Source organism: Ceratotherium simum, chromosome 11 (assembly GCF_057802395.1).
Source record: "Ceratotherium simum simum isolate JZ-2026a chromosome 11, ASM5780239v1, whole genome shotgun sequence".
Classification (NCBI taxonomy): Eukaryota; Metazoa; Chordata; class Mammalia; order Perissodactyla; family Rhinocerotidae; genus Ceratotherium; species Ceratotherium simum.
In genome coordinates, this window is record NC_141910.1 from 68617898 (window position 1) to 68635024 (window position 17127).

The window sequence follows — 17127 nt, forward strand, 5'->3', positions numbered from 1 at the left end:
TTCACTTTGAAAAGTCTTTTAAACTTAACAAATGCCAACCTATCAAAATCAACCATCAAATTCATTTGGTGCCTGAGTTCCGAATTCTACCAGTAGGAATTTAAAATTCTAACAGCGGGAACCACATTCACCTAAATTAACTATTTCTAGCCTCCGTGGATTTGGGTCATTTTAATGTTGCTTATTTGAATCTTCAAAATTTCACTCTCTTAAGAAGTGCTGCACGACAGCTGTTTTAATATAACAGAATTAGATTTTTATCTTGAGAATTTTAAGACCTTTTGATATAACTGAACACATCTTGGGTACCACAAAATCAGTTGAGACTTACTCATATGAGAGACCCATACTCATTACACATACTAAATATTAAGCCTTAATTTATTATTAGTTTCTATGTTATTGTAACCACATAGAAAATGGCCTACCCATGTTATATTTAAAGCTGATACAGAAAAGAAAAATACGCACATATATATTTTCCAAAAATTTTTTTCCTGATTAGGAAGAAACTAATTTTCTCTACAATTACATGTGAACTCAGAACTTTTTATTCTGTCTTTATTTAGGTAAATGATCTTATCTTACTTCTAATACCACCATTCCTGGTTCCTGTATTACAGTAATATTTTTGAACACTTTCAAAGCAGGTTTTTCTTGAATTTCTAATTCTTCTACATCACCTGAAAAAAGAATTATGAGATGTATATAATTTTCTTATAATACTCCGGAGGCATAATTATTCATTTGTTTATAGAGACAGCTGAAATAAAGCTGATACACAATGAAAAAAATTAATAACTCATTTGTATAGTCAGATTTTAAATAGCTAAGTAAGTTTTATATTCATTGCCTACAGCAAATGAAAAATCTTAACACGTATTATAAAAATTCATAAAACTAGATAGAATTTACCTTGGACATTAGATATTTTATTAATAGCAAATTTTGGTGATGGTCAAACATCTATGTTTGTACAAGAGAGTTAGCCACTAGCATCTTAACATTCCACTAGCATCTTAAAATTTAACATGAGCCTCGTCAACTACAAATAGTCACTTCTACCTTCTGTCTTCATAGGTTTAATCATTCTACAAGGAAATGCTATTGTTCAAGATGAGACTTTTCTGGTCTTCCCAGTAATCTCTTAATTAAGGATTAACTCAGACATTTTATTAACTTTCTATGTTATGACCTATAACTGTAACGTGAGGATCTGAGGTAAAAAAAAAGATTTTCTTTCTACTGGTTTATTTTGTGGTACTACTTCACCATATGAATTATGAAGCGCATATTAATAGAAAGTGTAATTTGTAATCTGAAGTGCTCTTGCTTATTAGAGAGAGTCCACAGCTCTTAACTTAGTCACTGCCCCTCATTATGTCAATACACAAAAATCTCTAACTCAAAATGGTCTAATCTGAAAACAGAATAGTTTACTTTTTCACTGGCCTTTGGCAGGGGTTATGTGCTCTTATAAAACCTGTTGTATAGACCAGTACTGATTGAACCACAAAATTTATTTTCAATGAAAAAAGAAAATAAATAGATACAATTTCAGTACAGTAAACTAAAGTAGATTTTAAACATAAGAAGCAAAGACTACTGGTAATTTTAGAATTTTAAGTGGATCAAGGATAAGAGGTATTATGGGATTTTAAAAAAATTTTATCATTTATTTTCAAAATTTTTACCTAAACATGATAACACGACCAAGTGAAGTACAAGTAACATTTGTGCAATTCTGACACAATTACCAAAATTAAATAAGATCCTTTCCTAGATAATTATCTTACTCAAAAATAGAAAACAATTAAGTGAATGTCAATAAATACACACACCTGTCAACTTCTGTAGCTGGTAATAAAGCAAATTAAAAGGACCGGTATAAGGAATGGCTTGGGTCTGTTTTACAGTGCTCATGGCCAAGTCAGTATAATCTGAAGAGAAAATTAGAATAAATAGACTTTAAGAGACAATACTAGTTCCACAAAATACAATCTGCAAACACATGCCAGGAGTAAAGAAAAGAGAAGTAAAAGCAAAGTAAGTGAGAACATGTTTTTCAAGCTAACAAGGTGCTCCTCAATTTGTTCCCATCCACATTTCCCCGCTTATCTAATCCCCCGCCCCCGTCCCCCGCCCCCGACAATAGTTAATTTATGCTGCAGCTAAGAAAGCACCCTCATTCTGCTGAACACAGCAGCCCCCTGAATGCCTCCAAGCCAGTAAGCCAGCTGTCCTCTGACGTATTTTCTGCTTGGCAACGCCTAACAATCCTTCGCCACCTGGCACAAGTGCCACCTGGTTTGCAAAGCTTTCCCCAACTCTTCTAGCCCCATTCTGTTCTCACATAGTTAGCATGCACTTCTATATGTCACTGATCAATACTGTGATTAGCTCTTTGTAAGACTGCTTCTCTCATTAGATGGGTTTTCAAGGGTTGGGACTGTGCTCTTTAATAAATCTTTAGTTCCCCAGCACCTAGCACAATGCCTGGCATAGAGTAAGATCTCACCAACTGCTGAATAAAGGAGCAAGTTACATTCTCCTGTGTCATCGTGTGAAAGCTGACAGGTGGCCTATCCCACAGATGAACACCTACACACGGCTGCTATTTCCTGTTCCTTCATAAAGCACTTACACTTTATGAGTGCTATATAAATAAAATGGAGCACAGTTACTTATGTGAAGATAATACCATATTTACTGCAAAAGTAATGATGGTTTAGCATTTACACAGGCACAGAACACAAAGGCCCAGCAAGCGATGTAAAACTACAGGACATAAAAATCAAAATGCTTGTGTGGGGAGCCCAACATTACTTCAGAAAATAAAAGCACCAGTGCTCTGTCATGAAAGGTAGACAATAGGCTCATAAAGGGTCAGCAGGAGTAGTCAATATGTTTTAGAGGCGAACTTATGTTTCCAATTAAGAAAAAAGTTATTTCACAAAGAATTTAAATGTTTCAAGAGTTCAGGGAAGATTTTTTTCCTATAAAGCTAACTGGATTATTAACTTTCATCAATTTCTATTTTACTATTGGTTTTTACTTAAAATTTGGCCACTAGGTAAGAGAAGTTTTCATAGATTTTCTTCAATGCTAAAATCAAATTATATTTGACATTTGGTAGTATACTTACTGGAGAGGTCACAAGGAGAAAGTATATGATAATTAAAGTTTCTTTTGACAAGTATTCCTGAGACCCGCTGGCCTTGCTCTGGTTTTTTGTCTGCTAAAAAGCCCATGACCTATTAAACAAACAGACAAACAAAAACCTCAAAACAACTTGCAGAAAATAGAATCCTGTAAAATGCAATTAATTATTCAATACTCAGTCATAATAATGACCACCAGACATTCGAACAATGATAATAACACATGAATTTAAACATGAAAAATATGACACGTTATATACCTCCACAACCAGGGCAGTATCAAGGCTAGCAAGAGGCTGAAGAGAAGAGTCACAGGGGCAGATCGGGCAAGAATGGCTAGGTTCAGTTCAGTTCCGATCAGTTCAACTACCAAGTAAACCTACTGGTGTGCAGGCTTAGAAAAAGCTCTCGACAGCTACAGTGTAGCAGGAAGGACAGCAAGTGCAGACTAGGACTGCACGTGCCCCCTCAGGCACCATGGTCATCAACCTCATACACAGAGTGAGCTCCATCATACAAAGGTGTGAGTCCATGCTAGACCCAATGCTGAAAGAAGGAGCATCTCTGAATAAATAGGTCAATAAAGTAATATCTTATCAATATCTATCAATAAAGACAGGTATGGAAGAGCTCATACAACTGAGGGGGAAAATTTTTTAAGAGAAGAGCAATAGCAGCCAGACAGTGATAATGTTTGTTCTTATAACTATAATGGGAAACAGCTCTATTCACATGATTTCTTTGGGTTATTTTCTCCTTAAATGCTGATAACTCAATGAAAAGAAGCCCTGCTCAGCCCAGGAGGCTGATTTTAATAGAGTGATGTCCTAGATGCTGATCAGGTGTGTATGTCTGTCTGCCTATAGAATAAAGTACCTCAGACAACAAGATTGCGTGATTCTTCTTCTGACTTCACCTTCTGCTGCCAGCAGAGGTTTCTCTCTTAATACAAGTGTGTGTTAGTTTCCAATATGCTGATTTATTAACATATACACGACTGGTTGGCCTGACATTTCTAGAAAGTAAAGTCCATGGGTTTTTTCACAGTTCTTTGTAGATCTGATTTCCTTGACCTACTTAGTTTTTGTTTTATATGGTTGAGGATGTCTGCCATAAATCCTAAATAAGGTTATTGCACTTGAGGAAAAAAATAACTAAAGCTAATGATTTTAAATAACTAAAATTATGGCTGAAATAACAGAACACCACTTCAATGCAAAAGTATATTTGGTGAAATAGATATTGACAATAGTTTCTCTGTGCATATGTAAAGTTAAATTTAAGAATGACACATATACCTAAAGTATGTTCTCAGTTCTGTAGTCAAAAAATGTTTAAATGTCGCATACTGTATTTCTTGAGGACTTATAATGCACAATGGCCTAAGAAAAACTCTGAGACGTCTTTCTGTAAAGAAACTAGCTTCATTTTCTTCAACTTAGCTTCTCCTAAATTGTCTGACTGTAAAACTTTTTTCCCCCCAAATCTCAACAAGCAGAGTTTGGGAAATTCAGTTCTGAATATATTCTCAACTGAATATATTTTTCTTTTTTTTTTTGTGAGGAAGATCAGCCCTGAGCTAACATCTATTGCCAATCCTCCTCCTTTTTTTCCCTTTTTCTCCCCAAAGCCCCAGTAGATAGTTGTATGTCATAGTTGCACATCCTTCTAGTTGCTGTATGTGGGACGCCACCCCAGCATGGCCAGATAAGCAGTGCATCAGTGCGCGCCCGGGATCTGAACCCAGGCCACCAGTAGTGGAGCACACACACTCAACCACCAAGCCACGGGGCCAGCCCCTGAACACATTTTTCTATGTGTATAACACCCCTTCCGTTAAACTGGCTACCAGAAAGTTTTGTGAACAGGAGTACATACAACCATTTGGTCGTCTTTGACAATAAAAGCCTCACATCCTAATTTTTGCTAATTTGTTTTTTTCCTCAAATTCAACCATAAGAAAGGATAGTCCCCAATTAGGTTCCTCACATCTGGTTCACTATGTACTAAAAGAATGCTGTCAAGTTGCTCAGTAACACATATCTGATATTTAAAACTTAAAAAGTTTCCTTTAGAAGTATCTTAAAAAGATTTTAACAGGAGGTAAAAATTCAGATTTCTTAGAGCATCCCTCTAAAATCCCAGGTAAGGTTTTTCTTTAACTATTTCATTTTTAAATTCTGAAAATATTATATTTCACCATCAAAATGCTTATTTCTTAAAATGAGAAATTTTTATAAATCCCACAGACATATATGGGAGATATGGGCCTATCTTTAGCTTCTTAAGGAGAATGACAACAAGTGGACAGAATACTGTACTGGATATAGTAAAAAAAAACAGTAATGAATATTTGTTTATCCTCAGACATGGGAAGGAAAAGTAAGTGGGGATATGGATTAAAAAACTAGCAAATTCTGGGCTGGCCCGGTGGCATAGTGGTTAAGTTTGTGCACTCCACTTTGGCGGCCGGGGCTTCGTGCGTTTGGATCCAGGGTGTGGATCTGCACATCGCTTATCAAGCCATGCTGTGGGGGCGTCCCATATACAGCAGAGGAAGATGGGCATGGATGTTAGCCCAGGGCCAATCTTCCTCAGCAAAGAGGAGGACTGGCGATGGATGTTAGCTCAGGGCTAATCTTCCTCACCACGAAAAAAAAAAAAGCAAGCTGACAAATTCAACTGTATTAAGATCTAATTTATTTGAAAATTTTCAGCCTGCCAGGAGGGGCGGCCCAGTGGGGGTCCTGGAGGAGGGGAGGGTTGCTCCAGTTGTTGAGAACACTATGAACAGGTCAGAGAACTTGGTCGTTACTGGTTCCTCGTTAGCATCCCAAGTTCATGCTGCTGCTATTAATGGAGATAAGGGTGCTCTTCACAGGCTCATCATAGGAAACTCTTCCCTTATAGACAAAGATCAATTTGGAAGAACACCACTTATGTAGTGTGTGTTGGCCGACAGACTGGATTGTGCAGATGTGCTCCTGAAGGCAGGAGCAGATGTTAATAAAACTGACCACAGCCAGAGAACAGCCCTCCATCTTGCAGCTCAAAAGCATTATTCACTATAGCCGAGAAGTGGAAGCCACCCAAGTGTCCCTTGACTGATGACTGGATCAAGAAGATGTGGTATATATATACAATGGAATACTATTCAGCCATAAAAAAAGACAAAATTGTCCCATTTGCAACAACATGGATGGACCTGGAGGGTATTATGTTAAGTGAAATAAGCCAGAAAGAGAAAGACAAACACTATATGATCTCACTCATATGTGGAATATAAACCAACACATGGACTGAGAAAACTGTATTGTGGTTACCAGGGGCTAGAGGGGTGGGGGATGGGCACAAGGGGTGAAGGGAGACATGCATGTGGTCATTGACAAACAAAAATGCACAACCAAAATTTCACAATGTTATAAACTATTAAGACATCAATAAAAAAATTTAAAAAAAAAAGAAAATTTTCCACGTGAAGAAACAAATTAGTAGAACCAGAAGCAGCCTAAAAAGTGTAAGGATAAAATTCTTGTAGTATACTAAGTTGACAGAAATCATCATTAAGCATATTATCTTTATTTGATTAAAAAGAGGTCTACTTTGGGGCTGGCCCCGTGTCTTAGTGGTTAAGTGCGCACGCTCCGCTACTGGCGGCCCAGGTTCGGATCCTGGGCGCGCACCGATGCACCACTTGTCCGGCCATGCTGAGGCGGCATCCCACATACAGCAACTAGAAGGATGTGCAACTATGACATACAACTATCTACTGGGGCTTTGGGGGAAGAAAAGGAGGAGGATTGGCAATAGATGTTAGCTCAGAGCCAGTCTTCCTCAGCAAAAAGAGGAGGATTAGCATGGATGTTAGCTCAGGGCTGATCTTCCTCACAAAAAATAAATAAATAAAATAAAGTGGAGGAAGATGGGCATGGATGTTAGCCCAGGGCCAGTCTTCCTCAGCAAAAAGAGGAGGATTGGCAGATATCAGCTCAGGGCTGATCTTCCTCACAATTAAATAAAAAAATAATAATAAAAAAAATAGGTCTATTTTTTTAAGAAGTATACATTTCCCCAAAGAAAAGACATAGACAGGATTAGGAACCATAACCTTTTACCTTGGCTAGCTTTTCTCCTCTGAAGTTCAATGTCACTGCTTCTGTATTCCGAGGATTATGAACTTCTATGTGAACTTCATCATTATCTTCATATTCTCGAATCAGGGCTGCTTTCAATCTGGCCATTTCATTCTGTTCTCCATGGACTAAAATCTACATGAATAAATTTTAAAAGAGCATAGGGAAACATCCTTAGTTCAGATTAATGATGGCTCTTATCTGAATTAGCTAAATCTATGAAACAGAGATATACTTAAAGTTATTAAACTTTACTACTTTTAAGGACCTCCAGTCAATCAAACTTGTACACACATTTTCATTCTGTTTGGCTTTAAAAGTTCCTTAAGTACAACTATTTCAAGAAAGAGTAAAGAAACTTCTTTTCTACTCCATTTTTTGCCACTAATGAGATATATAACTTTGTGGACACCAGACTTTTTCTTGGCTTCTATGCTCACGCTGGTAAAGGGCTGGACCTGGTGACGTCTGCAGCCTCTCCCAGCTTCAGCCGCACATGATGCTTGTCTGAAACTACTGTTACTCCTACTGTCTCAGGAAACACCCATCATCTTCTTTAGATTTCTTTTGTATTTTTTTAAGCATTTTTTTTTAAAAGACTTTATTTATTTATTTATTTTCCCCCCAAAGCCCCAGTAGATAGTTGTATGTCATAGCTGCACATCCGTCTAGTTGCTGTAGGTGGGACGCGGCCTCAGCATGGCGGGAGAAGCGGTGCGTCGCTGCGCGCCCGGGATCCGAACCCGGGCTGCCAGTAGCGGAGCTCGCGCACTTAACCGCTGAGCCACTGGGCCGGCCCTGTTTTTGTTTTTTTGTTTGTTTGTTTTTTTGTGAGGAAGATTAGCCCTGAGCTAACATCTGTCGCCAATCCTCCTCTTTTTGCTGAGGAAGACTGGCCCTGGGCTAACCTCCGTGCCTATCTTCCCCCACTTTATATGGGACACAGCCACAGCATGGCTTGACAAGCGGTGCGTTGGTGCACACCTGGGATCTGAACACCAGGCCACCGCAGCGGAGTGTGCACACTTAACCGCTATGCCACCGGGCCGGCCCCTCTTCTTTAGGTTTCTTAATAGAAGACTTTCAAAAGAAGCTTTTCGTGGGAAAAAAAGACTTCTGATATTTTCTTCTGTTTATTAAAGCAATACCAAATATAATATTTCAGAACCAAATGAAATTACATTCTAGAGGGGTATTTACAACTACTGCATTGGCTACCAGTCTCTATTCACTCTTATAATCTATACAGTGTTTTACAAGATAGGTCACTCTTAACCAACAGACCACTGGTAGACGAGCCAAGGGAAGCCTGCCCAGCATCACTACTAGGCAGAGGCATATGGCTTTGGGGCCGAGCTGCTTGAACACAAATGCTGGCACTGTCATACCAGCTGTGTAACCTTGGGAAAGTTACTTGACATCTCAGTTTTCTCATCTACAAAATAGTTATTGGTTGTGAGGAGTAAGCAAGTTGATACATGGAAAACACTAATACAGGACCCGCACATGGTGAATACTCAATAAGTGCTAGCTATTATTTATTATTACCACCAACACTACTATTCTTTTATCCTGTAGATATACTTTTGCTGACCTGGTTACTGAAGGCAGGTAAGGATCAAGTTCAATCCAGGAATTTAAACTGACAGCAGAGATACAGCCTGAAGAGCAATGAAATGGGACTAAGGATGAGGTAGTGATACCAGAGAGAAAGGACAATACAGCTTTTCCTCCACAGCTTTAAAATCCGGGAGACCGCACACACTAGAAAGCACCTGGGGGGAGCCTGCACTGTAACTAAACTCGACATGCTATGGTGCTAAAAAGTAGGTGAGTGATTTTTCTCCACCAAAGAATCTGCTCATTAAGGGCCAATGGCAAATACCTGTGAGGACTATCATGTCAGAAAGAACTTGAAAATTAACAAGAGTTCACAAAAAGATGCTCAACTTCATTAGTCATTAGGGAAATGAAAATCAAAACCACAATGAGGTACCACTTCACACTTACTAGGATGGCTATAATTAAAAAAGGAAAATAACAAGTGTTGGCAAGGATATGGAGAAATTGGAATACTTGTGCACTGCTCGGGAGGAATGTAAAATGGTGCAGCTTTGTGGAAAACAGTTTGGTGATTCCTCAAAAGGTTAAACACTGAATTACCATATGATTCAGCAATTCCACTCCTAGGTATATACCCCAAAGAACTGAAAACAGGGACTCAAACAGATATTTATATGCCAATGTTCACTCCAACATTATGCAGAATAGCCAAAAGGCAGAAACAATGCAAGTGTCTGTCAACAGATCAATGAACAAAATGTGGTATGTGCAAACACTGGAACATTATTCAGCCATAAAAAGGAATGAAATTCTCTTACATGCTACAACACGGATGAATCTTGAAAACATATGTTAAGTGTTTTATGATTTCACTTATGAAATAACAAAAAAGGCAAATTCATAGAGCTAGAAAGTAACTTAGAGGTTACCAGAGGCTGGAGGGAGGAGAGAATGGGGAATTATTGCTTAATGGGTACAGTTTCTGTTTGGGGCGATGAAAAACTTTTGGAAATGATAGTGGTGATGGTTGCAGAACATTGTGAATACAATGCCACTGAACTGTATACTTAAAAATGGTTAAAATTGCAAATTTTATATTTTACCAAAATAAAAAATATTTACGAAAAAAGTTAACAAAAGGCCATTTCCTCTAAACTACTTTTCAATACATTCAGAAAGAGTACTTCATCTGTTTTCTAAAGACACATGTCCCATAAGTTTCCTTTAATTAAAAATACTTATTTTTTTTAGCTTACTCATCTCGCCAATCCCACCAAAATATAATTCATTGATACACAATTACATGAAAATTAAAAATTTAAACAAATCGCATTAGTAAGGAGCTACATAATGTATTTCTTATCTATTTGCATCTTTAATTTTTACTATTATATGACTTATCTTTCTCCTCTCTCCACATTATTAGGTATTTACTACATGCCAGGCACCATATTCCGTGCTTTAGATATATGCTGTCTCATTCAGTCCACACAATAGCCTTATGAGGTATTATCATCCCTATTTACAAATGAGGTACAGAGGTAAGTAACTTGCCTAGGGTTACACAGCAAGTAAGGGATGGAGCTGAAATTCAAAACAAGCAGTCACATTGCAAAGCCTGTACTCTTAAGTTGTTGGGGAGGCAGCAGAAAATAACAGGAAAACACTGGAAAATTAAAGGGCACAGCTTGCCTAACTCAAAGGGGAGCCGTAAAGGTCAGATCCAAGTGCAAGGGAAGGCGCTCTGTTTAAAGTGCCGTATTATCGGAAGGGGTGTTTGATTTGAGGACCAGCTGCCACAAAGTTTCCTGGGTATGTTTCTTTCCCCCTTTAATGCTATAAATCAAATTCATAGACTAACCACATGAGGTGGTTTCAAAGCACGAATAAATTCACTGGTTTGCTGGTAATCTGTGTGAGCAGAGAAAGAAATGTAATCCACAGACATTTTCAGTGGTAACTTCTGTCCAGACATGGTAGTGATTTCTTCTGGTTCAGACATGATATGCTGTTAAAAACAGAGAAAAATTAAAAAACAAAACAAAACAAATAAACTAACCATTAGAAAAGAAAATGAACATTTTCTACTTTTTCATGAGCCATAAACTCTTATGTTAAATTTAGGACCTTTAGCACAAAAGTCATTCTAACACTACTGACTTAATAAATATCAGATACTTATTTTCTTGATCAAGCAAACATTTAATCAGGAAAGTAAGGAGATTAACTAAAATTCAATGTATTTGGAGTGCTGGAAGTGAAAATTATAACTCTTATGATTAGAAAGGCACACTTGTATTCCCAGCTATTCTCCTGCTCTAAAAAGTAACTTTCTGGACAGGAAGATTTGTATAAAGGACAGATGTAGTTCTATTGTGGTAATCTATTTAAGTACATATCCAACATCATCTTATTGACTTACAGAATGAGGTAAAGCAATAAAAATGATCAAAATGGGGAACCACATGTATTTTAAAAGATAAAATACAAGTTATAGGTAAGAAGAGATAAGAACGTGATGTGTGGATGTTCAGAAATTGCCTCTAGAGGGCCGGCCTGGTAGCGCAAGCGGTTAAGTGTGCGCACTCAGCTGCGGCGGCCCAGGGTTCGCTGGTTCGGATCCAGGGCGCACACCGACGCACCACTTGGCAAGCCATGCTGTGGCGGCGTCCTATATAAAGTGGAGGAAGATGTGCACGGATGTTAGCTCAAGGCCAGTCTTCCTCAGCAAAAAAGAGGAGGATTGGCAGATGTTAGCACAGGGCTCATCTTCCTCACAAAAAAAAAAAAAGAGAGAGAGAGAAATTGCCTCTAAAGTTCTGCATGTATTTTCTACCATGTCTACACCCCTCAGAGTGAATGTCAACCATTTCACATCAATAGGAAGATGGGCAACCAACTCAAACACATCTATTGCTTTTCAAGAGAAGACTTATTAGCAAACCTCTTCTTCATCTGATGAGGGTATCCATATGTATGTCTCAAATAGGTTCCTTTCCATTTTTTTGTGTGTGTGTGTGTGTGAGGAATATCAGCCCTGAGCTAACATCCATGCCAATCCTCCTCTTTTTGCTGAGGAAGACTGGCACTGGGCTAACATCTGTGCCCATCTTCCTCCACTTTATATGGGACACGGCCACAGCATGGCCTGACAAGTGGTGGGTCAGTGCGCGCCTGGGATCTGAACCCGGGCCGCCAGCAGTGGAGTGTGCGCACTTAACTGCTATGCCACTGGGCCAGCCCCTTTCCATTTTTTTAACTGCAACCAGATGAGTGCTTCTCAAACTTTAAGGTGCCTACCAACCACCTGGGGGTCTTGTTATGCCATTCAACGTCTGCATTAATTCCTCAACCTTACAAACATCTCCACCTACCTATTTCCATTCTTGTTTTGAAAAATCAAAACCTGTATTATTTAAAGAACTACTTAAATGGAAAAAAACCTGTGAGGATACCACCACCTCCGCAATTTTGATCAGGAATAACGCAATGGTCTAAGACTACAACTGACCTTGGCAAGAGTCCCTTCTACACAGTACCCTGCTATAATGACACCGTTCCTCTTATCAGTACACCAGCTTTCAAAGAGCTCTCTGGATAAGCCACTTTGCATCATGCCTGGGGAGGCCATTACAACGCTGGGCCCAATGTCATCAAAATGATCCATGCTCTGAGAGAGAAAAAGGAATGGTAAAAGCAAATTAAATATCCGAGTTTGACAAAGCATTCCTTATTTTTAAATAACAAAGAACTAGGTAAAAAGATTAATCACATTACTGAAAGGGCCTTGACAAGACTAGTAAACATTTTAAGTCCAACCTCCAAGTTCCTAAACAGTTTAGGCTAGGCATGAAAGGAAAACCAAGTGATAAAAAGCAGTTAGTTCACAATGACCCTCAAAACCTTCTACTGGTAGCTAAACAAGCCTTTAGGACCATTTTTAGTCACTAGCAGGAGGGCAGAAAGTGAAAGGAAGAGTCAAATAGGTTTCTATTCATCCAAGATAGAACTCCGAAAGAATTTCCCCAAAGACTCACAATGGCTTTGCATACTTCATGAATATTTTGAGCAGGCCTGGAAATCTAATCAAAAAGTTTAACATTGTTTCTAGGGAAAATTTGGCTCTAATGCCTAAGCAGTTAACTTAAAAAATAATACTTTACCAACAGAGCCTATTTAAAATTAGAACATTGACAACTTGAATTATTTGGGGCATTATTTTATCATTAGAGCATTAGTTTGAATGAAACCTTGTATTTTTTTAATTAAAAAAATCAGATTTGCTTGACTGCTCTAAAAAAGTAAACATATATAAATTTTCATATACGGAATTTGTAGTGCTAATCAAAAAGATGTTTAGGTTTGAGTGAGCATTAAAAAAACTTAATATGTAACATAAGATATTTTTCTCATCAGGACTTTTTATTTTTATGGCAAAAGAGATCCCAGTTATTTAGCAATAGTAAATACTGAGAACGTATGGAGACTTGGAACAAGTGGCAAAGTTTGTTTAAGCAACAAAGAATGTCAGATGCTAAACTCCACCCCCCCCCAAGCCCCAGTAGATAGTTGTATGTCATAGTCGCACAGCCTTCTAGTTGCTGTATGTGGGACGCGGCCTCAGCATGGCCGGAGAAGTGGTGCGTCAGTGCGTGCCTGGGATCCGAACCCGGGCCGCCAGCAGCGGAGCGCGCGCACTTAACCGCTAAGCCACGGGGCCGGCCCCAGATGCTAAATTTTTGATTTCCTTCAGAAAAGTGATGTCTGCCAGAGAAAAGGTAAGAAAGACTTCGGCAAGAAGGATTTAGCCACAGAATCAATGACAGGCATCTCCTACTCCAACGACTTCTTTGTATTTTATCCATCCTTCTCCTTTCTTCCACAAGCACTCACCTTAAGGTTACTAATGTGTTTGAAAACAAAGGGATTATTGATGTTGATCTGTTTGCGGATTTTGTCATTCATGGCATTTACATATGTCTGGTACACTGCCATACACTTCTTGGCCAGAGACGATGCATAGTATATTGGAATATCATGGAGTTCTGGGTGATTCTGCCAGTACTCATCTAGAGAGATTTTACAAGAAACACGTATCATTTTATTATGTGGGGTAAATAGTTCAAATAGTAAATGATATATACAATTAATTTTTAAAAATCCAGACAACCAAGAAATAAATTAAAGCATATAACTGTATTTTAAAGAAAATTAGCCTGGTCCTTACTAACTTAAGCTTATAAAACCAAAACTTGTTTCTAAATATTAATGCCTGACCTAAAAAGAATGTTGTGATCATAGACCCAAGATGTGGAGGCTTTAAAAATGATCTGGTAGAAGTTTACACTGAATAATAGACCATAACTTATTACCCCCGAGAGACAGTATATTCTGTGGTTTTAAAAAAAATGTATTAATATTTCAAAACGACTTACTGAAATTAGACTTTTTGTAATTAGACTTGGCTAATTACAAAACAGGACTGCCAAACGAGTTAAAATCGATTTTGAACACTTAAAAAAAAGTATAAATAGTCACATTACTCTGTGACTATATTTTTGAAAAACTGCTAACCAAACAGTTTCTGATAATTAACAAAAACAGTGGGCAATATACCTTCAAAGGAAAGCTTATTTTTAGGGAAAACTCTCATTAAATCCCAAAATATTATAAAGGTAGTATAGCCAAAAGATATTGATTCTACTAGGTACACTTGCATTTAGGAAATGTATTAAATGCCTAGTATGCAATTTACATTTATTACTTCTAATCAACCTCAAGAAGATTTATCTCCATCTTACAGATTAGGAAACTGAGGGTAAAAAAAGGTTGAATAGTATGGCAATGTTATTTTTATACTTGATTTATAAGTGAAAACTCTATATGAGATATGAGGACAGGGACTTCCTGTCATGCTTGTTACAAAAATATTTCCTGCTTTGCCCTCTGGTTTATCTGTTCGTGTTTTTTTATATGAAATGAAAATTTTTAATGGTGTCCAAGTTTTCATAAATACTCATAATTTTTCAAATATCTTGCAGAGCATATGACATCCCAAGATCACATCAGTCTCCTATTTTTTGCATATTTTTATGAATAAATTTTAAATATTAGAAAACAGTTGAATAACTTGCCCAAGGTCATATGGCTAGATCATAGATGAGATTTAAAATCAGTGATTTGAATGGCTGTCCTCTATTGTCAGCTGTGATGGCTGTGATGTCTACTACATCACAAGGAGAATTTAAGGGCAAAGGAGCAACCAATTGCATGGAGCAGTCCTGGTTCATAAGAGGAAACATAACACGCTTTGATGGTAGAGTTGCCAGAGAAAAATACCAAGTGCCCAGTTAAACTTGAATTTCAGACAAATAAAAGATTTTTAGTATAGGAATAGATATTAAATATTTGATACGCATGTGCTAAAATATTACTCATTATTTATCTGCAAATAAAATTTAACTGTGTGTCTTGTAGTTTTATCTGCTAAATCTGGCAACCCAATTTGATGGTGACAACATGGTTTCACCTTCCTAATTTCCTCTGCTCTTCAGATTACTTTGTTACAGATACTTTTCATTTCAAGACTTCTAAAGACAAATTTGACTTGCAGTTAGAAAGAAGGACCAAGAGAAAACTAGACTGGATTAGGATTTAGAAAATTTAGCTTCTACAAAGTCCTGTCTCTCTTACAGATTTGCTTTTGATCTAAGGTCATTTATTCCATCTTCGTTTTTCCTTTTCGGTGTAACAGGGATACTATTTATCCTTATCATCATAGAGATGGAAGAAGTGACAATAAGAGCTTAAGATGCAATCATTTCTAGTTCTTCACATTTAAGCTATATACAGACAAGGCACCTATCATTTATTCTTTAAGAAGAGTGTGTTCCGCAAAAAGAATCACAGAATGTTTGAATTAAAAGAGGTCATTAAATACAAATGTAAACAAAAAATGACACCCACTATTTCTCTTATTACAAAAAGTTATACCTGCTTAGTGACGTATTTGGAAAATAGAGAAGAGCAGAAAATGAAAAAACAAATCATCCACTTTCTCATTATTCAGATTTAATATCTTTTCAGTCATTTGTATATTTTTTACCTAAGTAGGATCAGAGTACATACTGTTTTGAACTCTACTTTTTTGGTCCCCTTAATAGATGATGTGAAAATATGTAATTACTCATCCGTAACATGATTTTTTTCCTGCAAGGTGATCTTAACTATGATATTTCTTTAAAAATACTGAAAGGATGAACTCCCTTATTGACAAAATTTTCTGTGCATCTCATTTATTTATCAGAAGTGGAACTGCTGGGTCAAAGGGCAGCATATTTTTAAGACTTCTAATGCTAAGGGCAACCAGAAAAATATGCCATTTATATTCCTAGTACCAGTGCATGAGAGCCACGGTTTCTCTGAGCTCTTACTGGCACCAAGTCTCTATTTTTAAACACAAAAACTGAAGCCCAGAAAAGGCAGAATGATCTAAGGCCATACAATTACCTCGATATAATGGCACGCCAAGATTTTGATAATCTCCCAAATAAAAAGAAAAAGCCATACCTAAAATCAAGAGCAGCTCCTGAGCCCTTCCAAGAGCAAAGACAGGAATGAGACCTCTGCCCCCTCTGTTTACAATATCGTGAACCGTGTTACAGAATCTCGCTTCTCGCTCTTCACGCTTCTCATGGATATGGGTCCCATAAGTAGATTCCTAAATAACACATTAGAAGTGTGAGACCAAGACTGATGACTTCCAAAAAACACAAAAGTTAATCAGTAGTGAAATGCAAAAGCAAAGTGATTCCTTTGTCCATAACAGGCCCTTTACTTGAACACATATTGTTATAGTACTAATTGGAAAGAAGAGCAAATAAAAATGTTAGAATGCAGATCTGGCTAAGTAGTAAGAACTTTTTAGAAAATCAATTAGGAAATAAGTCCAAAAATGTATCTTCCCTTCTCAAGATAATTTTGCTATGTTTTTTTTTTTCTTTTTTTAAACTGTTTTGCTTTCCATGGGTGGAAAAAGGATATTTATCCCACCCCTGATAAGTCAAAGTTTATAAATCAGAAATAGATATTGTTTCTTATAGTTCTGTTTAAGAATATCCCCTAAACCTTGCCACGTGTGGGCTGCTGACCAGCAGCACTGGCATCCCTGGAAGCTTATTAGACATGCTGAACCTTGGGCCCAGCCTAGGCATACTCAATCAGAATCTGTTTTTAACAATATCACTAGATGATTCACAAGCACATTCAAG

General features: G+C 37.5%; 1 protein-coding gene across 2 annotated transcripts in view; it reads right to left on the minus strand.

Moving 5' to 3' along the window:
* The window catches only part of CPSF3 (cleavage and polyadenylation specific factor 3), a 42015-nt gene that overhangs the window by 13904 nt on the left and 10984 nt on the right, over positions 1 to 17127 (minus strand). For both annotated transcript variants that reach the window (XM_004436452.3, XM_087437181.1), the window contains exons 7-14: positions 16427 to 16577; positions 13751 to 13926; positions 12369 to 12527; positions 10719 to 10865; positions 7277 to 7429; positions 3146 to 3254; positions 1842 to 1940; positions 589 to 683 (exon numbers count right to left, since the gene is read on the minus strand). In XM_004436452.3, the coding sequence (XP_004436509.1) occupies positions 589 to 683; positions 1842 to 1940; positions 3146 to 3254; positions 7277 to 7429; positions 10719 to 10865; positions 12369 to 12527; positions 13751 to 13926; positions 16427 to 16577 (1089 nt within the window). The remainder of the gene's footprint in view (positions 1 to 588; positions 684 to 1841; positions 1941 to 3145; positions 3255 to 7276; positions 7430 to 10718; positions 10866 to 12368; positions 12528 to 13750; positions 13927 to 16426; positions 16578 to 17127) is intronic.